This window comes from Malaclemys terrapin, chromosome 13, assembly GCF_027887155.1.
Source record: "Malaclemys terrapin pileata isolate rMalTer1 chromosome 13, rMalTer1.hap1, whole genome shotgun sequence".
In the NCBI taxonomy this organism is placed as follows: domain Eukaryota; kingdom Metazoa; phylum Chordata; order Testudines; family Emydidae; genus Malaclemys; species Malaclemys terrapin.
This window is the reverse complement of record NC_071517.1, coordinates 31,541,076-31,565,373: the sequence shown is the minus strand read 5'-3', so window position 1 is coordinate 31,565,373 and position 24,298 is coordinate 31,541,076. Positions and strand designations below refer to the sequence as shown.

The following is a 24,298-nucleotide window of genomic DNA, read 5'->3' as shown; positions in this document are numbered from 1 at the left end:
GTTATACACCCTCAAGTCAAGAAATTTTAATAAATAAATTATCTCTTTTTTTTATGTGCCTCTTTGTTCCTGAGCCTGCAGGGTGCAGTAAGGCCAGTTCCAATACCTTGAGCCTAAACACCTGAATGAATCTTAGTCTACCCTCATACTGTTCCTGTTACCTCTCCCAAATATTTCATAGACCTAAGGCCATATCTACACTTTAAGTGTGGATTAACTCAAGTTATGTCACCATAGAGTCACCACGGTTACTATGTCACTTGTGTGCATGCCTCCTGGATTCCTTGTCTCAGCAGTCAGGGTACTCACCAGAAGCACTTGTCTAGATTCAGAGTGAGGTGCACCATGAATAGGTATCCCACTGTATTTTGGGAAGCTTTGGTTTGGCAGTGTATGCTGGGTACCAAACAGGTCAGACAGGGGTGATTGTGGTCATGGGATCCAACTTCTTATAATGCATTGTTAACCATCCACTAATTTTATATGTATCCCATACATAAACGTATACATAATGTTTACACCTTTTTTTCTAAATCCACAAACCTGCCTGGCCCTCCTCACTGTCTGCCATCTCACACAGACTCATGGAGGTTGTATGGCTCTGCGCTATTGTTATGAGCGTTTGCACCCAAAGGTGCAGGCTCCTTTACTATTTGCAGATCAGCAAACATACATGTGGGGTGTGACATTATCCTCTACATTCTTTATGAAAATATGCTTATGATATGGATATGACATAGCTAATATATACTTTATGCAAGATGGCTGATGTCGGGTATCACTGCAAAACTTAAGACCTATTGACTGTGTTTATCCAACCTGTATGCATGTGATATAAAATTATTCTACTTAACTGCCAGGGGGCAAATTTGTCATGTACACATGGGAGAAAGAAGAAGAACAAAATGCAGGGTCAGCTATAGGTAGTCAGGAAGTTCCTTCAAGAGGAAATGTAGCCAAACTCCAAACCTGCAAACAATTGACCTTTCTGTGCCTGTGTCCTGCAGATAGCTAATTGCTTAGTTTGCAAAACAAGCAAGGAGGAGGGGGCAAATAAATAAACAATAAGGGGTCATAAGAGGGGCAGAAACATGTAGCTTGCTAATTATGTATGGTAATGATGGCAAATTTTGGCCAATCATAGAGCGATAAATTATCATAAGCAACTGCATATAATGCTTTGGTGTAAGTGTTTTCTTTCTTCTTGCTGACTTATGAGCTCGAACCCAATTGCAATTGAAATAAACAGATTGCCCCTCCCAGGGCTCCTTGCTTGGCTAGCTGTGTCCATCTCTCCTTATTCCTCAGCTGGAACGGACAGAAATTTCTATGACACATGTAACATTTGTAGCTGAGGCTAGAAATATTGACCATGTTTTATCTGAATTACTGATAACACAGCGATCCCTGGAGATCAGGAATAGCAACTGGGGGAGGGGGCATTGACACCCCTACACTGGCACACCCGGCAAACTGTGGGTGGGGCTGTTTCTTTAAGAAGAATTTGCTCTGCCCCAAACAGCCAGGGACACAGACCGTTAGCTTAACTTCCTGCTACTTTTGTACTTTCAGTTTTGAAGTGAGTGGAAGGCCCAGGCCGGGAGGGAGCTTGGCCCAGTCAATTCAGCTACAAATGTAACAAAAATGACAATGAAGAGTTGGGTCTCAAACCCTCCCGCTTCATGACCCTGTGTGTGGAATTGGTGCTGCAGCCTCAGTAAGTGACGTGGGGACCAGAGCCGGATTTAGGGGCACGTAATCTGGGCGACTGCCTGGGGTGCCAGGCTTGGGGGGTGCCGGGCTTGGGGGGGCTGTGTTTGGTGTTAGCGATAAAAGGAAACATAGAATGTTTGAAGTAAAATGTTTCGGGTTTTCCTTGTGTGCGCTAATTTTTCACTAACCTTCTAGACTTTCTGATTCAAAGCTTCTTTCTGGGATTCAGCAGGGAGGAGAGCTCCGGGCTCTGGCTCCCCAGCTGCACAGCTCGGGCTGAGATTTCCGGACACACAGCGCTGAGGTCCCTTCAGATGGGCTGTTATCACCAATGGGCCTCACTGAGAGGATTCTCAGGGAGAAACCAGCACCTCCTGACTCTGAAAGTAAACCTGGCTGTGGGAATGTCCCTGCAAATTCAGAGATTTCTCTGCATCTGAACACAGACTGGGATGGTGGCTGGCACAGAGCTGGGCTCCCTTTGTGACAGAGGTGTGTGTGTGTGTTTGTGTATTTGTGTTTCTCTTCCTCCTTCTCCCCTTTGTTATTGTCACTAAACTGACGTTCCAGAGTGCGCTGTTGAAAGACAAGAAGAGAAAAACCTTGGTCCAGATTCAGTGAATCCCTCCCATCCCCACCCAAGCCTGCAGGGCCATTGCCCCGAGGGAGGGCAGGTGCTGTTACCACACCCACCCATCCTACAGGTTTCTGCCAGGGCAGGGGGTGCATCACCTCCTCCCAGATCTCTGTCAGTGGGAATCACACGGGGAGGCCGTGAGTCTGTGCCCTGGAGCCCTGGTCAGGCTCCCTTCCTGGCCAATGCTGGCCTCTCTGTGGGTAACATGGTGACCATCCCAGTCTAGGGGAAGTTACAGGCACAGCCTGGTTCCTGGGAGGACTTGACACCACTGCACAGCCTGACAGGGGCTGCACAACTGGGTGGAGCATGAGCCATGAGTGACTAACATTTATCTAAAGCTCTTTGTCTCTAAGGGTACGTCTACACTGCAGCTGGGACTGAGCTTCCCAGTGTGGGTATATAGACACATCCTTGCTGTGCTCAAGTTAGTTTGCTAAAACTTACAGTGTAGCCGGGGTAGTACAGTGGCGGCTCAAGCTAGCTATCTGGGGATACATACCCCAGGAGTCCAGACAGGTTTGATCTCAGGCAGGAAGCCTGACCTGCCACCTGGGCTACCCCATTACTCTGCTATTTTTAGTATCCTAGCTCAAGGAGAGCTAGCACGACTGTCTACCAGCACTGGGAAGCTCACTCCCAGTGGCGGTGTAGACGTAACCTGAGAGTGGTTTAAATGGTGCAGATCCCAGGGGGCACAGAGATGTGGTGACTATATTCAGAATTTCTTTGACATTTACACCAGTGCTGGAGGCAATGAGGGTGGGTCACTGACACAAAAAATCACTGAGGTCAGGGACTGATCTGCTCATAGGGAGATCCCCAGAGACCCCTCACCTAGGACAAGTGTGGCTGGGAGGTGGGGCCACTTTCCCCCACAGCGATCAGTGGCCATTCATACCCCATTCAAAGGCTTTGCCTGCACTGGCTTGTTTTCCCTAATATGTCTCATGATAGCATCTAAATGCCCCAGCCAAGATGGGGCCCCACTGTGCTGGGAGCTGGACACACCAATAGTGAGAGATCCCCTCTGCCCAGGTTTAAGGGACCAGGGCACAGGCAGTCTTGCCTAGTGGTCACAGCTGGGCTGAGGTCTGCCCACCTGGGACGGGAGTCATTGGGCCACAGTTAGAGGAATCACAAGGCCAGGGTCCGTAAACAAGAGTCAGGGTCAGAGTCAGATACTAGAGGTAGTACCAGGTTAGAATCAAGAGGCTGGATTCAGGGTCAGAGATCGGGAGACAAGGCAAAGTCCAGCATCATAGTAGGCAAAGGTCTGGGTGGTTGCCCAGACATCTTCCTGGGGCAAGCCCTGCGGTTAAGTAGGGGCACTTGGCCAATCAGAGGCCCACAGGGTACTGTCACTCTGGGTCTCGTAGGCAGTACTTCCTGTAGTGCCTATTTTCCACACTGCTCCCCAGGTGCTTACACAATCTAAATAGAGCAGAGAGCTCCATAGGTCTCAGCCATGGTATGGACTGGCTTCTGGCAGTTCTGGGTTTTAATCACAGCAACATCTAACCCTGCTCAGAGCCACAGCAGACGAGGACTGTGGGGGAAATCCTTTCCATTCTGGTATATGGCAGGCAACAGTGAGGCTTGTTACCACCTCCCCACTGCCCTGTGTCACTTTCAATGCATCACATTGACGGGGGGAGGGATAGCTCAGTGGTTTGAGCATTGGCCTGCTAAAACCCAGGGTTGTGAGTTCAATCCTTGAGGGGGCCACTTAGGGAGCTGGGACAAAAATCAGTGCTTGGTCCTGCTAGTGAAGGCAGGGGGCTGGACTCAATGACCTTTCAAGGTCCCTTCCAGTTCTAGGAGATAGGATATCCCCACAATCACTCACCATCTGGTTTGTTATTTCTCCTGTTCCCCAGATCAAGCTATGATGATGGAGAAGATTCTCTCATTCTCCCATGGCTCCACTCTGACCAGCTACATCACTTTCTGCCTCACTCTACAGGTTCACAGGCTGGTGTCAGGTAGGAGCTCCAGCCCCCTCACTGGGTTTGCTGCTGGTGTCAGAGAATAACAGAGTTCTCACTCTTTGTTTGGGTACAGCAAATCAGATACTTTATTTTCTCTAACAATTGCGTAGAGGGAGAGAGCTAAACAGGTCTCTCTACAGGTAAACAATTACAGCAAACCTTTATACCTTTCATTACAGACAATAATAAGCAACAGCTGCATTTTGTTTATACATAGGCCATCTTGATATCTTATTTTTCTCACTTGTTTTGACTCTAGTCTACATACAATATTTTCTACACATTATCTACACAAGGTCGCAACAACTTCTCACACAGTTCTTTCCCACTCGCCTCACACAATCCTCGCTTCTACAAATCTCGCGTTATTAGGGTTACAGTTAGCCTGACTCTTGCTAACGAACTGTCATGCATTGCATTCCCTTCCTGTCAGTTCTTTCTCTGCTTCCACAACTCCCCCCCCCCCCGCCTTTTGTACTACTAGTACAACAAAACCTTCTCAAATCTCTATTTGCATTAAGTCTTGGAATTCAGATTCTACATCAGATGCTTCAACCTTAGGGGTTTTGATTGGATGTAATGACAATGCATGATGAGCATGGACATGAAAGGTATTACTATTATTACATCCTTTACAACAACAACAACATACTCCTACACTAGCTAACAACAACACAAGCAATAACATTCCCATAGCGATAATATGATGGGGTTGTTGTACAATCTTAGTCATAAAACACAATACATCATACTTAGTACATAAGGTGGATACTCTATAAGCTGTCTGAAAGGCATACTTTTCAACTTGATATATATTTTGAAGCATGTGAATTTCCCCTTGTACTTCAGAGATTTTCTGAACCTCTGGTAACAGTGAAAACAAATTCTGAAATCTATCAGGTACTAAACTAGTCCAATTAAAGGGTATCTGGAACCTAAGGGCTACTTGCAAAACTCTATCTGCAGGCCAATAGATAATATGATTGCCTGCAGTGGTAGTGAGATTAAAATGTATGTCTTGCAATGTGGTGGCATTAACATACACACAGTTATCATTAGCTTGAAAAAGTAAGTGTCCTGTCAGGGTAGTTCCTTGTCCCCCTATCCTCCCAGCAAACGTAGTCATGAACAGTGACAACTTCTCCTGGCTTCAGTTTATGGATACACTGAAGCTGTGGGGGTTCTAACGGCCAAAATGTCCACTGACTCCCTAACCCCATCCAAATGTCAGGTGTAATCCCAGGAGCACTGACTAAAAATCGATTGGGCATACCAGGTGGTCTAATTTCCCAGATGTCTCGGTGAATTACCCAATCCCACATGCATCCTCCCCATGGACCCGGCAGGATTCGGTATGTGGGAGCCCACACCCCCCTAACCGGTCCATATGCTTGGAAGGAGCACTGAGAACGTCCGCACTTCCACCCAGAAAATCTCCAAGTATGTCTCCATGGCCACAGATCAGATAGTACTCCTGATGTGTCTGTAAGGGCAGTGGGCCAAGCCTGATGCTCAAGATCATTCTGAATGGCCATTAGCTGGTCATTCAGGAAATCCTGAATTTCTGAACATGCTAGATCCCACTGCAATGCCTTCCCAGCCTCAGTGATATTCAATACCATCTCTGTCAGCAACTTCTGGGTCATAGAACTAAGAGCGGAAATAACATGTAACTCACCAACTCCAGCCTGTACCTGGGCTAGTTGTGCCCCAGAAACAAGGCCAATGGCCTTCTCTAGTTGGCCCAATCTCTCATCATGTTCTTGGTTCTTAAAAATATTCCAAACTTCTGCTGCACTATTGGCCCCATCCCATAGGGATCCGGTCAAGTCTCTCTTCTTTCAAGAAGAAATAACCCAAGCCCTCTGTTGTGCTAATCTAATGGCAGCCCCCCTTGAACAATTTGGTTATGTAGAGGTGATCTGGAAACTGGATACGGGTAATGAAAATTTAACAGTCCCTAATGTAGTGTTAATCACAGTCCATCGATAACCTAATACATCCCTCTTTGGTGTAGTACTATACCACATCTGTTGGTTGAACACCTTTATGTACTTCCGGGAGGCATTAATATTAATGGCATAAGAGGGGGTGTATTGCAATAAGGTACAGGTCACATTATTAGTCACTGGAATAATTTCTATGCAGGTAAAATTTCCAGTGGCAGAACAAACTCTTTGGGTATTTGTTTGATTATTCACTAATTGGGTGACCAAATAACAATAAGGGCCTCTCTCATTTAATACAGTACAAATTCCAGGAACAGCTATCATATCTACTTCACTATAGAACCCGTCAATTGCAATTATTAATTCTTGGGGTTCGCTGGTAGTGATATCATGTATTTCTATCTCCACTGATCCATTTGTTTTCCATTCAATTGTTCGCTCATATACATTATCCTGAACTTTAAAGAATAATTTCTCTGAACAAAATTTCAGTAAATCACTAAGATGTGAAGGCCTTGGCCAATGGGTTTCGTTGGAATATACAGTATTGTTTGTATCTGGGTAAGTTACAGTGGTGGTGGCAAGGGTTAAGGGACTAGTGGGCGTAATCTTCGTGGTGGCAAGGCGTTTTTGATATTCATCATCTGAAAGCCAATTAGGGAGGGCAGTGCATCCTGAAGGTACCTGTCCATAAGCACAAAGCCCTGCCCCTGGAAGAAATCCAAACCACCCCTCGACCCCGCATTCCCAAGCACGATCCCCACAATTCCCTCCTTGCCAATCAACAATGCTCCGTCTCTTCCACCAGGGCCAGTTCTTAATGTCTCTTGTCGTCAGGAATCCCTGGACTTTGGTGGCTTCAGCAGAGCGAGTGTTTCTTCTTTTCTTCTCCAAAAGCAGTTGTGATTCAACATAGTACAGGGGAGAGGTTACTAGCACTTCACCCTGTACTGGTGTGATTCCTTTAGAAAAATTCAAAGGCATCGTAGATCTGTCAGTGGACAAGGGAGAGGTTACTAGCACTTCACCTTGTCCTCCTTCCCTGCTGTCCAGAAGGCACAGCAGAGCTAGCAGGAGAAATAGGCTGATCATCAGCTGGAGAATCCTCTCCAGGTGGAGGGGTCTTTTTGCAGTGAGAAGCATGGGTCCAGGCAGGTAGTCCTTGGCACTTCACAGCAGTGTTGGTGGTTAACAGGACTTGGAAAGGGCCCTTCCAGCGTGGAGCCAGGGCAGTCTTTCGCTGATGGACCTTTATGTAGACCCAGTCTCCTGGTTCCAGCGAGTGGCAGGGTTGCACAGGATCCTTGGGTAGTGCTTCTTTCACCTGTGTATAAAAAGACTTAACACATTTCATTAGTGCCTGGCAATACTTAAGCATTGTGTCATCCATTAAAATGAATGTCCATCTGAGCTAGGGTCAGTGGGGGCGCAGTTGGTAATCGCATCGGGCGCCCTGTCAAAATCTCATGAGGGCTGAGTCCAGTCTTTCGATTGGGAGTGGCCCTCATACTCATTAGTGCCAGAGGAAGGGCATCTGGCCACTTTAAGTTTATTTCAGCACAAATCTTGGCCAGTTTATTTTTCAGAATTCCATTCTGGCGTTCCACTGCCCCGGCAGATTGCGGGTGGTTGGGGCAGTGAAGGTTGTGCTGGATCTGCAAAGCTGCACATAACTCTTTTACAATCTGTCCAGTAAAATGAGTTCCACGGTCACTGTTGATACTCACAGGGATGCCAAATCGTGGTACAAAATCTTTAAGCAGAAGTTTCACAACAGTCCTGGCATCTGCTTTCCTGCGAGGAAAAGCTTCAACCCAATTTGAAAATTCATCAACTAAAACCAATACATATTCATAACTACAACATTTAGACAGTTGAATAAAATCAATCTGAATATTTACAAAAGGTCCCCAAGGTGGTGGGTGAGCTGCCTGCCTAACTTTAACAGCTTTACCAATGTTATGCTGCTGACAAATCACACATTGTTGACAGTAGTGATGTGCAATGACTGGGAAACCGAATGCACACCAATCTCGGTTAACTGCATCAACCATCCCCCCTTTGTTCACGTGAGCCATTCCGTGGTATACACGAGCAAGATAGGGCATTAGCATCTTCGGTGCAACCAGGCGACCATCTGGGGCACACCAAAGATGGTCAGTGTGTAGAATACATCCATTAGCACTCCAAAACGTTTCTCGGCTGTTGGTGCTGCCTCCTGGATCTTGGCCAGATCCTCAAGGGAGGCTAGTGGAGGCTGTTCAATCAAAGCACAAGTATATTCAGCCTGAGGTGCAGAAAGGGCCGCTGCTTTGCCTGCAGAGTCTGCCAAAGTATTTCCATGGGTAACTTCATCATGAGGGGTCTGGTGAGCTATACATTTAACAACAGCGATAGCTTTGGCAATAAAAGGGCATTTAAAAGAGCAGAGACATACAGACTATTCTTAATAGGAGAACCAGTGGATGTAAGAAAACCTCTATACTTCCAGAGCAACCCATAATCATGTATCACTCCAAAAGCATAACGAGAGTCTGTATAAATTGTAACTGCTTGATCCTGAGCTAGAATACAAGCTCGAGTTAAAGCCACAAGTTCGGCCACTTGAGAAGAAAACACAGAAGGAAGGAAAGCACTTTCAATAACAGCATAGGCAGAGCACACAGCATAAGCAGCAACCAATTTGCCCTTAGAATCTCGCAAACACAAACCATCCACAAAGTAAATAAGATTAGGATTTTGCAAAGGCACATCTAACAAATCATCTCTTGGACGAGAGAGAACAGACGTCACAGAGACACAGTCATGTGGGTCTCCGTCCTCTGGCCCAGGCAACAAGGAGGCAGGATTTAGAACGGGGCAACGAGCCAAAGTAATATGAGATGAAGACAACAAGACAAGCTCATATTTTGTAAGACGAGAAGTGGATAGATGCTGTGTCTTAGATTTTAACAAGAGTGCAGCCACAGCGTGAGGGACAGCAACAATCAAAGGAGATCCTAAGACAATAGATTCGGATACTTGAACAGCAAGGGCCGCTGCAGCCACAGCACGCAGGCAAGGGGGAAATCCAGCTGCCACAGCATCTAGGGCAGTACTGTAATAAGCAATGGGACGGTGTTTATCTCCGTGCTTTTGCGTTAATACAGCCAAAGCATACCCATTACGCTCGTGACAGAAAAGAGTGAATGGTTTAGCATAATCAGAAAGTCCCAGGACCGGTGCACTGGACAGGCTTTGCTTGATAGCAACAAAAGCTCGTTCAGCCTCCGGAGACCAAGGAAGAGGCTCAGGAGTACCTGACTTAGTCAGATCCTGTAAGGGTTTAATCACTGTTGCATAGCCTAAAATCCACTGTCTACAGTACCCAGTCATGCCAAGAAAAGTACGCATTTGAGAAATAGTACCAGGCCTAAGCATATTTAGAATAGCTGAAATACGAGAATCTGATAAACGACGAGTGCCAGGGGAAATATCATGACCAAGGTAATGAACCCTGGGCTGACACAGCTGTAGTTTTTCCTGGGATGCCTTATGACCCTTAGCAGCTAAAGCAGTCAAAAGAATCAAAGTATCAGCTTTACAAGATTCAAAAGAAAGGGATGCCAGCAAAAGATCATCCACATACTGTATAAGCACTGATTTACCTGGAAAAACCACATCATCCAGATCCTTTTTCAGGATTTGGGAAAACAAGGATGGGGACTCAGTATACCCTTGGGGTAACCGGGTCCAGGTGTACTGGCGTCCTTTATAGGTAAAGGCAAACAGATACTGACTCTCAGGGTGAATGGGGATAGAAAAGAAAGCTGAACAAAGGTCCACAACAGTAAAGTGGGTGGCTGAAGGGGGAATACAAGAAAGAATTGTAGCTGGATTTGGAACCACAGGAAAAGAAAGCAAAACAACAGCATTAATCGCACGGAGATCTTGAACAAACTGATAGGTGTTCTTTCCTGGCTTCTTTACAGGAAAGATAGGAGTATTACAAGAACTGGTGGTGGCAACAATAATACCCTGCTGTAATAAAGACTCCATTACTGGGGCTATTCCTTCCTCTGCTTCAGGATGCAGAGGGTATTGTGGAACCCTTGGCAAAGCTTTAGAAGGATCAACAAAAATCTTAACCGGTTCAGCTGTCCGAATCTGTCCCACTTCATTTGCATGCTGAGACCAGAGATGGGGGGGAACTTGTGATAACAAATGCACAAGGTCAGGGCTAAGAGTTGTTGGTAATTTAGCTGGCTCCGCTATGTGGAGTGTAGCCAACACTAGATTAGTATTCTCATCAGGAACTTGTAAGAATACGCCATCTGGTGTGCAATAGATAGTACAGCCTAATTTACACGAAAGATCCCTTCCCAGCAGATTCACAGGAGAGGAGGGGCTGAGCAAAAATGCATGCTTGTTAGCAAGGGGCACTAGTGAAACTGCAAGGAGTTTTGTGACAGGATGCGAAACAGGTTGATTGTAAATGCCGTTGGCATTTCAAGACAAAGTTGACAAAGGAACAGAGGGAAACTCTGAGGATCTTAGAGCAGATCTACTAGCTCCAGTATCCACAAGACAAGTAACAGATTGTCCTGCAATTTCACAATTTAATAGGGGCCTTCTTGATTAATAGGAATTAAAGGATTCATGATGCAGTTACATTCCCTCAGGCTGTCCTAGTAAGAGGTATTCTGTGGGGTAAAAGCAGATGCTTCAGGATTTGGGAAAGGAGGTGGAGGGTTCTGAGATAATCGGGTTGGGCACGCATTTCTACAGTGTCCCTCTTGACCACAAAAGTGGCATGCAGTGTTCCCGGTCTGGGTAGGATACGAGGGACCTTTCCCTCTTCCTCGCCCACGACCTCGTCCTCGTCCTCCCTTCATTCCCCCACGGCCCTTGTTTTGATAATTTTCTAACTGCAAGGCCAAAAGTTTTGTTTCAGTATTCTCTTTCTTCTGCTCTATGCAAGCTGCACAATGATTGGCGACTGTCACCAATTCAGAAAGGGGTTTAGTTTGCCAGCCAATACAGATAGTTCTTAACTGCTGCTGAATCTTTGGTAAGAGTCCCTGAACGAAAGCAGCCCCTACTGCCTCTCTGGGCATTTTCAGCTGGCTGAGCAATTCCCGAATGTTGTTCAAAAACCTTAGTGAGTCTATCTAGATAATCAGCAGGGGACTCTCCTTTATTCTGTTTACAGTAGGTAATCTTTGTTCAATCTGTCTTCTTAGGGCAGACTTCTGTAATAGAATTTAAGAGACGGTCCCTAGCCTCTCTTAAGTCATGCTCAATTCCAGGGTCGGCACCTGGCCAATCTGCCTGTCTGGTAAGCCGTTGTCGAACTTCGGCTGGCATAATCATCCGTAAGGGTTGATTAATGTCTGCCCAAGATGGATTATAACACTGAACCACTGTCCGGAGCTCTTCTCTAAATTTTTCTGGCTCCTCCCTAACGTTAGGAAATTCCTTTACCAAGTTTCTCAGATCTCCTGGTTACCACGGGACATGCACTGTGACCAACTGTCCTTCAGTCCCAGGCAGTTCTCTTAAAGGAGCCTGGAGTGTCTGTGCTAGGCTTCTAGTAAAATAACGGGTACCCTCCTCAGAAGGACCAGAGTCGGGAGAGCTACTGGGAGGATCAGAATCATCCCTTTGTTGTGAAGAGGAGGGTTCTCTCATAGGAGAAGAAAGAACAATTTGTGCAGCTGATACACACGGTGGTGAAGCTGACACTGCTGGGTGAGGTTCGTTAGCAGCTGGCGGAGGGGGAGGAGGAGGCACGGGCTGCTGCTGCTGAATGTTACTGAAAAAATCTACAATGTCCTCAGCAGTTTCCTCTTCACTGTCAGCCCTAACTAATTGGGGATAAAGAGGAACAGAAGGAATTGCTCGAGCAGGAAGACATCCGGATGCCTTACATTTAAGTTGTAAATTGTGTACTTGGGTTTTTTATTTTTCCTGGGAGTCTTTTAGACTCCGCACCCGAGACTCATAGAGTCTCTTTGTTGCTTCCTCCCACCAATAGACAAATTGCTGCCACTGCGTATCAGAGGCTTTTGGCGAAGCCAGAGTTTCTCTGAGATATGCAAGTTTATCTAAATCAAAGGTACCTTCTAGTGGGCATCGTTTAGATGGATTTGCACGCGTGTAAAGATTCCAATTATCTAAATACCTGCAGGTTGTCGGACCGTAATGTACGTACATGATATAAGATGGGGTACCCTTAGGGGGTGAGAGGGAATGCTTAGACTGTCCCCCACCCATTTTCCAATCACACACACAGGGAGGAGGATGCCCTGTCCGCTCTAGCGGCACATAAACTAAGGATCTCTTCCTACAGGGTACTCACACAGGAGAGGCTAACGAGGATGGCCATGACCCTCCTACACCTCCCTTCAGCAAAGAGCGCTGGCTAGTCTCAGAGAGACGGCGCCGCTTACTCTCGTTGCATCCAGTGAGATGATCAGACTGTCAGTGGCTCACACAGAGAGGAAAAGGGGAGGGAAGATGGGTTCACACACTCCTAGACCCAGGTAGCCTCCTCGCCGGACGATGCCAGGCCGAGTTAGCCCACCGTGGGTCGGATCTTCTAAGAGATCTTCTAGTTGCATTAGAGTAGTTCTGGTCACGAGCCAAAAGACTTCGCAGAGTACTCTGGGCGTCTTCTGGTAACTCTCAATTCACACTGGTGTACACACACACACACACCAAGGCCTCTATTTCCATGTACCACGATGCATCTACACTATGAGGCGGTAACAACCCCTCTTGAGGCGGTAAACAACCCCTCTGTCCGGACTCAACACACTATGAGGCGGTAACAACCACTCTTGAGGCGGTTAAAACCCCTCAGCACCGGTGCATACCTATGCATCTCTCATATACATATGGGGGTGGCCAAACTAACAGGTCCCCAGAACCACATACAACTACCTTATTAGGGGCGGCAAAACAATTCCCCAGAACCGCTCTGGATCTGACCTTGCTGCACAGTCAATAAGTTCGTAGGGCGTGAGCCCAACAAGGACAGACAGCCCCACGGACAGTCCTCCTTCAACACCCCAATAGAGATTTCAAAAGGTCTCTTACCTCTATTGTGGCGCCATGGGGTTCGAAGGGGAACGATCCATAGCAGCTGCCGGTGCCTCTGCGGGTGTTGCCATCCCAGACGAGCCCCCAAATTGTCGGAGAATAACAAAGTTCTCACTCTTTGTTTTGGTACAGCAAGTCAGATACTTTATTTTCTCTAACAATTGCGTAGAGGGAGAGAACTAAACAGGTCTCTCTACAGGTAAACAATTACAGCAAACCTTTATACCTTTCATTACAGACAATAATAAGCAACAGCTGCATTTTGTTTATACATGGGCCATCTTGATATCTTATTTTTCTCACTTGTTTTGACTCTAGTCTACATACAATATTTTCTACACGTTATCTACACAAGGTCGCAACAACTTCTCACACAGTTCTTTCCCACTCGCCTCACACAATCCTCGCTTCTACAAATCTCGCGTTATTAGGGTTACAGTTAGCCTGACTCTTGCTAACGAACTGTCATGCATTGCATCCCTTTCCTGTCCGTTCTTTCTCTGCTTCCACACTGGTCATCACCGTCCATCTCGCATCACTGCCTTGTTTTACAAACAGCATCTGCTCAACCCGCCTGGAGTATCTTTGCTCTTTACACAACAATCAGCAACATGGAGAAACCACAGGGCACAGCTGGGTCCCCCTGACCATGGTTAAGATCTATACTCCAGTTTGTCAGGTCTTGACACTACATCCATTCTACTGCTCTGGCTGGTTTCTGGTAGCTTCAAAAATACACAACACAGTGAGTGCCACTACAGGGCTCACAAACTATTTAAAGGGACACTGCCTATTCCTGTACACTGCACTGGCAGTCTGTATAAGTCACAGATCAGACTCTTTGGCCACAAACAAATCATGAATCTCCAACTCTTCAGCTATGAAGTAACAACCCACAAATCATTCATGCTGCACTAGGCAGGGCCGGCTCCAGGCACCAGCCCACCAAGCTTGTGCTTGGGGCGGCACCTGGAGGGGGGCAGCGCGGCGCTCCGGCTGCCGGGGAGAGCGGGGCCACGGCCGGGCTCGCCGCCCTCCCCCCTGGCGCCCTCCCCCCGGCCGCCGGGGGGAGAGCGGCGAGCCCCAGCTGGGGCTCGCCGCCCTCTCGCCGCCCTGCCCCCGGCGCTCTGGCCGCCGGGGGGAGAGCAGAGCCCCCGCCGGGGCTCACCACCCTCCCCCCCTGCGCCCTCCACCCGGCCGCTTACTCAACTGGGTCTCTCCTCCTCCGGCTGCCCTCCCCCCCGGCGCCCTCCCCCCGGCCGCTTACTCAACTGGGTCTCTCTTCCTCCGGCCGCCCTCCCCCCCCGGCGCCCTCCCCCCGGCCGCTTACTCAACTGGGCCTCTCCTCCTCCGGCCGCCCTCCCCCCCGGCGCCCTCCCCCCGGCTGCCGGAGGGAGAGCGGAGCCCCTGCCGGGGCTCGCTACCCTCCTCCCGGGGCTCTGGCCGCCCCCCCCCCGGGGGGGGGGGGGCGGCCAGAGGCTTTTTTGCCTGGGGCGGCAAAAAAGCCAGAGCCGGCCCTGGCACTAGGCACATCTGACCAGGGCTCAGAGCTAAAGCTCCTGTTACAATGAGGATGTGAAATTAGCCAGCTTCTGTGTTCTGTTCCCTCAGGGATGATAGTGACCCACTCCAGCCCTGGGGCTGCCTCCACAGCAACTTGGGCATTTTGGTTCCCTCCTGCTGTGGTTTCCATCCTACTAATTTAACCTGCTCTCTCTGTCTCTCCTGATGCTGAGTCTCTGCACTGAGACCCCCCCCACCCCTGTAATTCCATAATGGCTGGTTCTCTGCTTCCTGCACTTTTCTATCTGCATCCTTCTCCCTCTGCATTATCTGGCTTCTGACTTTGCCTGCATAGTGGTGATGATCCATTTTCATATCTTTTCCTCTTGCATGCCCTTCACCGTCCCTGCAGCAGTTGGGGAGGCCCCATGACGGAGTGGCACAAAAAGTCCTTTGTGTATCAGAGAATTAAGCCCCCAATATCCATTATACCCGGGGTGCCTGTGAGAAGTTTTGAGCCCTATTCAGAGATAATAGGAACAATCTATAACACTCACATGTGTACTCTGTCTAACAGGTATTGCAACCACATGTGGTATTTTGGGAATTATTGAATTAATTTTATGAATGTTCCTTTTGTATCCCCTGTATAAATGGCACCTACACATGTTATAGGTACATCTGTGGGCTCAGGATTGTAATCTACTCCATTGGGGAGGGTTACCCCATCTCCTCCAGGAGCTACAATCCATGGGGGTAATTACTGCTAGGACAGATAACAGCTGCAGAGAAGTGCCATCCCTAGGCAGAATTGCACAAACTAGTTCAGACCAAGTCCCAGAAGCCAAAGAGAACAAAGATATTTGGTAAAAAAAACCCTTGTTTTAAATGGACGAGAGGCCTGGGATCTTGGCCTACAAACTAATAGGACCTGTTATTCAAGAGGACAAACCCCTAGGGAAGGTTTGAAGGACTTTGGAACCTATCAGAGAGTCCCATGTGCCTAATGAGAATCCTTCAGTATAAGTGTAATGTTCAGACCTCTTATTGGTTTATGGTAAGTTTTCTCTGTCAGGCTTTTGTCCTTCAATGTTCTCTGCTTCGGAAGAGCTATTGGGTTGCTGGTAACCACTGACACATGGTGTTCATAGCCCTGGGAGAGAAAGCAAAGCACAAATGCCGGTACTTGGTCAGGCCTGCTGGGAAACCCACAGTGAATTGCAGGGAGGCAGCAAGCCTGAAACCCCGGTATGAAGAGAGAGGGATGTGGGTCCCTGCCCAGGGAGAGACCTGAGACCTAAGGGGACATGCCTTGAGCAAACCACAGAGGGAGTCAGGGGTGCAGTTACCCCAAGCCTGTGACTCTCTGCACTCTTCAAACCATCACCTGATCCCTGGCCTCAGCATCAGCTGAATATTCACAGACTGGCCCTGGGCTGAACTCCCCTTAAAGAACTAGCCACCCTGTGACACTCAGTCTCTCCCATCTTAAAACTTTCTATCCCCGACCCCAATTGCCTCTCTACCTACTGCCCCTTCTGCTTCCATCTCTAAGCTCAGTGAACGCTCTGTCTACAATCGCTGTCTGGAGTTCCTCTCCTCCAATTCCTTCCTAGATCCTCTCCAATCCGGCTCCCACCGCCTTGCACAACACTGAAACCGCTCTCACCAAAGTCTCTAATGACCTTCCTGGCCAGATCATATGGTTTCTATGTGATCCGCATCCTCCTTGTGCTAGCCTCATGCTCCTCCTTCTGACACCACTGACCACTCCTGTTGCCATTAAATCATTGGCTTTAATAATAATAATTAATGGAGATATCCCATCTCCTAGAACTGGAAGGGACCTTGAAAGGTCATTGAGTCCAGCCCCCTGCCTTTACTAGCAGGACCAAGTACTGATTTTGCCCCAGATCCCCAAATGGCCCCCTCAAGGATTGAACTCACAACCCTGGGTTTAGCAGGCCAATGCTCAAACCACTGAGCTATCCCTCCCCCCCTTTCACAGCTCCCTCCTCTCCCAGTTCTCCTCCTGCCTTTCTAATCACTTCTTCGATGTCTGTTTTCTTGGGTTGGTCTCTTCCTGTCTCTTTCAGAGAATGTCCCCCAAAGCTCAGTGCTTGGCCCCCAGCTCTCCTCTCTCCACACGCTGCCTCTAGTAGCTCCTATCTACACACATGGCTTCAGATACCACCTCTATGCCAATGTCTCTCAAACTCCTTCTCCGCTAAAGACTGTTCCTCCTCCATCCCATCCCACATCTCGGCTTATCTGACGTCTCCTCCTTGTCAATGTCCAGAGGGAAATTTAAGCTCAACAGCTGAGTGTTTAATCTCTTCTGCACCTCTCACAGCCCACCCCACTTCCTAGTTTCTTCAGCCCTTTCGATAACACCACGAGCCCTCCCAGAAGCAGGGGGCTGTGGCTGCTCTCCCTCCTCCCTGCCTCCCATCCCGCACACTGGGCCCCACCAGAGCAAGGTACCAGGATCTCTGCCCCTCCTGTGGGCCAGGGATTGTGGCCCTGTGGTGGGGTATGAGGCCTGGGCTGGCTGGAGGGAGCTCAGAGCGGAGTGGAAGGCCTGGGGTCTGAGCCCTGCTTGAGGTGGCTTCTTTCAGGAGGAGTCCAGGGAGTATTTCCTCTGCTCTGGCTGGGAGAACCGCTCCATGATGTAGGCCCAGGTCGGGGGTTGGGGAGAGCAGAGAAAACTATCCTGTAATTTTGAAATACAGTGCTGGCCACCCTTAGAACACGTCCATTCGCCCAATCACTCAGGCCAGAAATCTGGGCATTGTCTCTGACTCAGCCTCTCTCTAAGCCCCCATGTCCTGACCTCACCCCAGTCTCCCTGCTCCTGCATGTATAACACGTCACAGATTCAGCGTCTCCTATCTGTCCTGACAGCCCAGGCTCTCATTCACCCCATCATCTCACACCTCCACTGCTGTGATCTCCTCCTGCCCGGCCTTGACACCAGCCGCTTTGTTCCACTTTGTCCCCTCACCTCCATCCAAAACACTGCTGCTAGGATCAGCTTTCAGGGGCTTGTCTCTGCTACCACATCCACCACTTAGTGTCCTTCCACTGAGACCCCCTTCAGCTCCACTCCCTCACAAGCTTCTTGTCTTTACCTTTAGGTCCCTCACCAGTTAGTACCCAGTTGGCCATGCAGAGGGTGAGCTCCCTGGGACAGGGACTGTCTCTTTGTTAGATGCAGTTTGTGTGGACAGAAGGGGGACAGTGGGTGTGTCTGGGAGCCATAGAAGAGGATGTTAATAGTGGCGGGATATAGTGAGGGCCTTTGAGTGAGGGCCTGTGCTGCAGGGATGGTGAGAAAAGGACGATTCTGGAGATAACAGTCAGGAAAGAGCAGTGGTGTTTGGAAATGGCCTGGGTGTGCAGAGGGAGGAATAAAAAAAAAAACCCTGTGATTATGGGCATTGAGATTTGGCCAGAAGATCATTAGGGACCCCAGTGAGAGCCATCTGACTAGAGTGGGTAGGAGGGACGTCAGACTGGAAGGGATCTAAGACAGCTGGAGACACAAGCATTGTTTGCAGACTGGGTTCACTGAGTTCAGAGATAAAGGGGAGGAGGGAGATGGGGCAGTACCTGGAGGGGTGAGTGGGGAAGAGGGGCAGGTTTCTGAGTAAAGTTATACCTGGCTATAAATATTTTCAGGGTCAGGACCCTAGATTGTAAACTCTTTGGAGTAGGGACTGTGTCATCTTACAGTCTGGAGTGTGTGTGTGTACAGGACCTAGCTCAGTGGGGCCCTGCCCTGAGTGTATGTGTAAAGGACCTAGCGCTGTGGGGCCCAGTCCTGAGTGTATGTGTACAGGACCTAGCGCCATGGGGCCCAGCCCTGAGGGTATGTGTAAAGGACCTAGCGCTGTGGGGCCCAGTCCTGAGTGTATGTGTACAGGACCTAGCGCCATGGGGCCCAGCCCTGAGTGTATGTGTACAGGACCTAGCGCCGTGGGGCCCAGCCCTGAGTGTATGTGTAAAGGACCTAGCGCTGTGGGGCCCAGCCCTGAGTGTGTGTGTACAGGACCTAGTGCTGTGGGGCCTGGCCCTGAGAGTGTGCATACAGGACCTAGCGCCATGGGGCCCAGCTCAGAGTGTGTGTGTACAGTAATTAGCACTGTGGGGCCCAGCTCAGAGTGTGTGCATACAGGAGCTAGCATAGTGGAGCCTGGTCCTGAGTGTGTGTGTACAGGACCTAGTGCCATGGGGCCCAGCTCAGAGTGTGTGCGTACAGGAGCTAGCATAGTGGAGCCTGGCCCTGAGTGTGTGTACAGGACCTAGCGCCATGGGGCCCAGCTCAGAGTGTGTGCGTACAGGAGCTAGCATAGTGGAGCCTGGCCCTGAGTGTGTGTACAGGACCTAGCGCCATGGGGCCCAGCTCAGAGTGTGTGCGTACAGGAGCTAGCATAGTGGAGCCTGGCCCTGAGTGTGTGTACAGGACCTAGTGGCGTGGGGCCCAGCTCTGAGTGTGACCTCTAGGTGCTACTGGAATGCAAATAACAATGTGCAGTGGGGCAGGAGACTGGCCCTGGGATATGGATTTATGGCAGGGGATGGGGCTTAAAGGTGTGTGTCTGTGCAGAGGACGGGGGATGAAGAGGTATAGGTGGGTGGGGGGTTGCAGGGATCAGTGTGGGAGGGACAGAGAGTCGTGATGTGGAGCCAGGAAGCCCTGCTCTCTGGGCCATGTTGATCTGTGCAGTATCTGAGGTGTATAACAAGTAAATGTAACAGCTGGGGCAGGACAGGTTTAGGGTTGCCAGGCATCTGGTTTTCGACCAGAACACCCAGTCAAAAAGGGACCCTGGCAGCTCTGGTCAGCACTGCCGCCTGGGCCGTTAAAAGTCTGGTCAGCGGTGCAGCAGGGAACCGGGGCTAAGGCAGGCTCCCGGAAGCAGCCTCCAGATCCCTGCGGCCCATAGGCACATAGACAGCCAGGGAAGCTCTGTGCGCTGCCCACACCCTGAGTGCCAGCTCCGCAGCTCCCATTGGCTGGGAATCGTGACTATAAGGAGCTGCAGGGGCAGTGCCTGCAGCCGCGAGGGCAACACACAAAGCCTCCCTGGCCACCCATGCACCTAGGTGCCTCAGGGACCTGGCGGCCGCTTCCAAGAGCCGTGGTAAGCACCGTCAGGACCTCACACCTCGTCCTGCACCCCAACTCTCTGTCCCAGCCCTGAGCCCCCTCCTATACCCCAAACCCCTCATCTCCAGCCCCGCCCCCCCCCCATAGCACCTGACCGAGCCTGTTGTCCCAGCGCTGACCCCTCCCCTGCAGGTGGAGACCCTGCTGTTCTCAATGGCTGCGCCCCCTCTCTCTGCCGCTGCCTCTGCTGCTGCACTCGCAGGCTCAGCACATGCTTTTCCTTTCCTTTCACCCACCCCAGCAGCCCCGGCCAGTCAGTGCCACTCGACTGCCCGCGCTCTGACCCCAGGGATCCGGATCTGGCAGCTCGGGGGAGCCTCAGGATGAATGTGTGGGCAGCGGCGGCTCCAGGCACCAGCGCTCGAAGCACGTGCCTGGGGCGGCAAGCCGCTGGGGGCACCCTGCCGGTCCCTGCGAGGGCGGCAGGCAGGCTGCCTTCGGTGGCATGCCTGCGGGAGGTCCGCTGGTCCTGCGGATTCGGCAGCAATTCAGCGGCAGGTACGCCGAATCCACGGGACCGGCAGACCTCCCGCAGGCATGCCGCCAAATCCGTGGGACCCGGGACCTCTCGCAGGCAAGCCACCCCTGACCCTGTGTTTGTTTTTTTTTATGGGTAATTTATTTTTTTTTTTTGCTTCGCCGCTCCGGCTGCCCTGAGGGTTTGTTTTTTTTGCTTGGGGTGGCAAAAAAGCCAGAGCCAGCCCTGTGTGGGGGGCAGAGTAACCAGGGCTTCCTTCCCCCCAGGGTCCCCGTATGCAATGGGGAAGGCCATGCACTGTCATGCAGACCTTAGGGGCTGGGCAGTGAGCGTTATTGATATAGCGCCCACGCATGAGCCAGGCTCTGCAGAGATAGAACAAGGGGCTGCCAGTCCCACAGGGCTCCAGTCTGAGTGCAGACAAGGCCCAGCAAGGGCAGCAGTGAACACTGGGGGAGGGGGCACGAGGATCCCATTGTGGGGCCAGCCACTCCCTGAGCCCATCCTGTGCCTGTCTTCTGGGAGTGGTAGACAGTATTGTAGTGACCCTGAGGGCTCCATGCTGGGCCCTGGGTCACCCCCCCAGGGAACAGGATTGGGCAGAGGCAGCCTGAGGAACGGGGGAGCTGGAGGCTGTGGGGGAGTGGGAGCAGCCTGGGAGCTGGGACAGGGACACTGGAAGCCAGGTGGGTGGCCCAAAACCGTGTGCTGTGTTCACTCCAGGTTTCCACTCTGTGATGCAGGTTCTGTTGGGGTCAGACCCTGCGGTGAGGGGCCCACGCAGACAGACTGAAGAGAGTGAGGCTCTGTCAGCATGGGGAAGGGGCAGCTCTTCTGTTAAATGGGTTCCAGTTTTGTAGACTTATCATGCGGTGGCACCCTCAGCTACCACCCTCAGCCATTTCAGGGTGTCTTGGAAAGCACTTGCCTCAGTTTACCCTCTTCAGCACTCCTTAAATTATGCTTCACAGTCTAAAGGATCTGAGAGAAAAGTTCCCTGCTGGGGTCCACTCTGAGTCCAAGTAAACCCCAAAATAAAATCTTTTCCTTCACTCTGCTCCAGCCTCCAGCTCTCACTCAAGCTCCTCACTGCCCTCAAGTCAGGAGTCCTCAGTCCTCTTTCCTGGAGCTGGGCTTGGATTAGTTTCCATCGTGGAATCAGATGACTCCAGCCCTCCCTCCTGGAGCTGGGGTCATTTCAGACTGTGCCTTTATTCTCTGCATCCACTTTCTCCAGCCGGGAGCAGCTCTCCAGAGTTCTGTCCTGCTACAGCTGCTGCTGTCACTGTCATCTCTGGCAGCTCCTCCCCCTTAGGGGAGCTCCTCTGTCTAGGATAGTGGTCCCCAAACCTTTTTGGTCATGCCCTCCCTTACCTGGTTTGCACCCCCACCCCAGGAGCTGGGCCAGGAACGGTGACACAATTGGGGCCAGGAGACAGGGGCTGTGACTGGGAGTGGACCCGCAGTTGGGGCCAGGAGTTGGGGGCTTCAGCCAGGAGCGAAGGCACTGGTGCGGACTGAGTTGTAGCTGGGGTCATAGCCCGGAGCAGGGCTAGGAGTTGGTGGCTGAGGCCGGGGCCAGAGCTGCTGCTGAGGCTTAGGGTGGGGCTGGAGTGGAGCTGGGGGCAGAGCAGGGCTGGGGGCTGGTCCAGGCCCTGCCATGCCCCCAAATGTTCCTCCACGCCCTCTAGAGGGGCATGACCCACAGTTTGGGGACCACTGCTCCAAGAGCACCTCTTCCAGGCTCCTTGCTCTGGTGAGCTCTCCTGGGAGCTCCTCTCTTCAGCAGCTTCCTGTCCCTAGGATCCCTACAGCTGAGCCCTGGTAACCCTTTATCAGGCTCATTAGCTATTTAACTGCCAACTAGCCACATAGGATTTAATTACTTCCAGGTTGGTCTGAGCTGTCTCATTCTCCCTTACAGGAGCCTGTCATGGGTAATCTGGTCCCTGACTCTTCTAAACGGGGACTGTCCAGCATTCCAGGGAACCAAAGCTTCCAGCGCTTGCCAGGCATGTTCTAGAGGCAAAATCAGAAAGTCCCAGTTGTTGATCTGAGGATCAGGAGCTCCCTCCTCTGCTCCAGACCGCAGAAGGCTGGTCGCCTGCCATTTCCAATGCACAAGCAAAGTGGCATGAATCCCTGTGCAGGAGGCTTGGGTTGGGAAAGTTGGCCTGTGACAGATCTCTGGGTGGAATGTCAGAGGAGGATTTCTAGGTGTGATTTCTGGTGTTGTGTTTGGTTTGGTTTGTATAAGTCCTCCTCTAGGTAAGCAGGGAGGGATGTAAGGCCAGATTTTCAAAGGTATTTAGGAACCTAAAGAAGCAGATAGGTACCTTGTGGGGTTGTCAAAAGTGCTTACTCTGTTTAGACACCTAACTCCCATTGATTTCAATAGTCTGTAGGCACCTAACTCCCATTGGTTTCAATAACCCTTAGGTACCTAACTCCCATTGATTTCCCTTGGGCGCATTACTTGGTTAGATTCTTTTGAGAACCCCTCTAGGCATCTGTCTGCCTCTGTAAGCACTGCCGTACCTTCATAACTCTGGTCCGTAGTGAAATTCCATGGGCAGTACTGGTTGGGACATCTGCCTCTGTTAGACCTGGACCCCTCTGTGCTTCCTGTGCCCAGCTCTGTAAGCTCACAGGCCCTTCCCTCTGGGCAGCCAGGGGCCAGCTATGGTCCTTGCCCGCTGTGAGCGCTCTATCTTAGTGAGTATGTCCCATTGTCAGCTACCCCAGGACCTGCTGCGCCCATTCTCTGCTGGCACCACAGGAGGAGCCCTAGGAAAAGCCAGACTGGGAGGAAAGCTGGGGCTGGAGTTCCCGTTGTGTTATTATGAGTTACTTTGTGAATAAAACAAAGTCCCAGGGCAGGGCAGGGGTGAGTTTGACCCCACACAGCATGTGCAGACTCTGGAGCGGAGTGGGAATGCCGCTCGTTTACAGCATCATGTCAGCAGGAGTTTATAGCTCCTTGGTCAGTTTCTAACCACCTGTCCAGTGACAGAAGGAGATCGTCCATCAGTGCCCTTAAAGCAGTTGCAGTTCCATGGCCTGGCCTCAATCCAGAGAGAGCCGTGTCTAGAGTGTTAGCCACAGCTAGATGAGCTTGTGGTGGGCTGTTTGCTAGCTCCCCTCTCAGCTCGCTCAGGAATAGATATGATGCTGGTAATAGTGGTTAAAACTGAAGCATCCAGTATGGGTTTGCTCAGTGTTGATTGGACTATTGCAACTGTTTGAAAGAGGGAGGGAAGATTCCTTCTCTGACTGGGGTGTTAGCTGTTTAGGTGAGGGGTGGCTCCCCCCATTCCTGTCTGCAGCAGGGCAGGGACACAGAAGATAAAACTTTGGGCAACCTGTAAATTCTGTGGCAGACACACTGAATTCCATGGCATTATGAGTCCACTGAGCTGTGAGGAATGGAGAAGTTCCCCTTTCTTAGCACTATTGTTTCAGGCTGTCTGCAGACTCAGGCAGGCGTCATTGCATCACTTACACTCATTTCCTTTTCAGGGTTATCTCTGCAACCACAAGGTCTAGAAACACAGGGTGCGATACTGTGCCGGGCCTCTGGGACATGCAGCAGAGAACTCACAGCTCTGGTGGAGAGATGGGAAAAGTCGCTTGACTCCACTTTTGCATCCTTGGGATTCCAGGCTGCTCTGGGGGGAGGGAGGGGATAAAACATCCCCCAGTGTCATTTAAGGTAGCCAGGGAGCTACCCTAAGTCATAGGACCCCAGTGTGGGCCGTCTATGGGCGGCAG

The 24,298-nt window shown here is 50.5% G+C and overlaps 1 protein-coding gene across 1 annotated transcript in view; it reads left to right on the top strand.

Annotated features, from left to right (window-relative positions):
- Window positions 1-1,518: 1,518 nt before the first annotated feature.
- The window catches only part of LOC128848365 (butyrophilin subfamily 1 member A1-like), a 75,370-nt gene continuing 52,590 nt past the window's right edge, over window positions 1,519-24,298 (top strand). Inside the window, exons 1-3 of the mRNA XM_054048345.1 lie at window positions 1,519-1,717; window positions 1,943-2,205; window positions 4,231-4,335. Of these exons, the coding sequence (XP_053904320.1) occupies window positions 2,166-2,205; window positions 4,231-4,335 (145 nt within the window). The 5' untranslated portion in view covers window positions 1,519-1,717; window positions 1,943-2,165. The remainder of the gene's footprint in view (window positions 1,718-1,942; window positions 2,206-4,230; window positions 4,336-24,298) is intronic.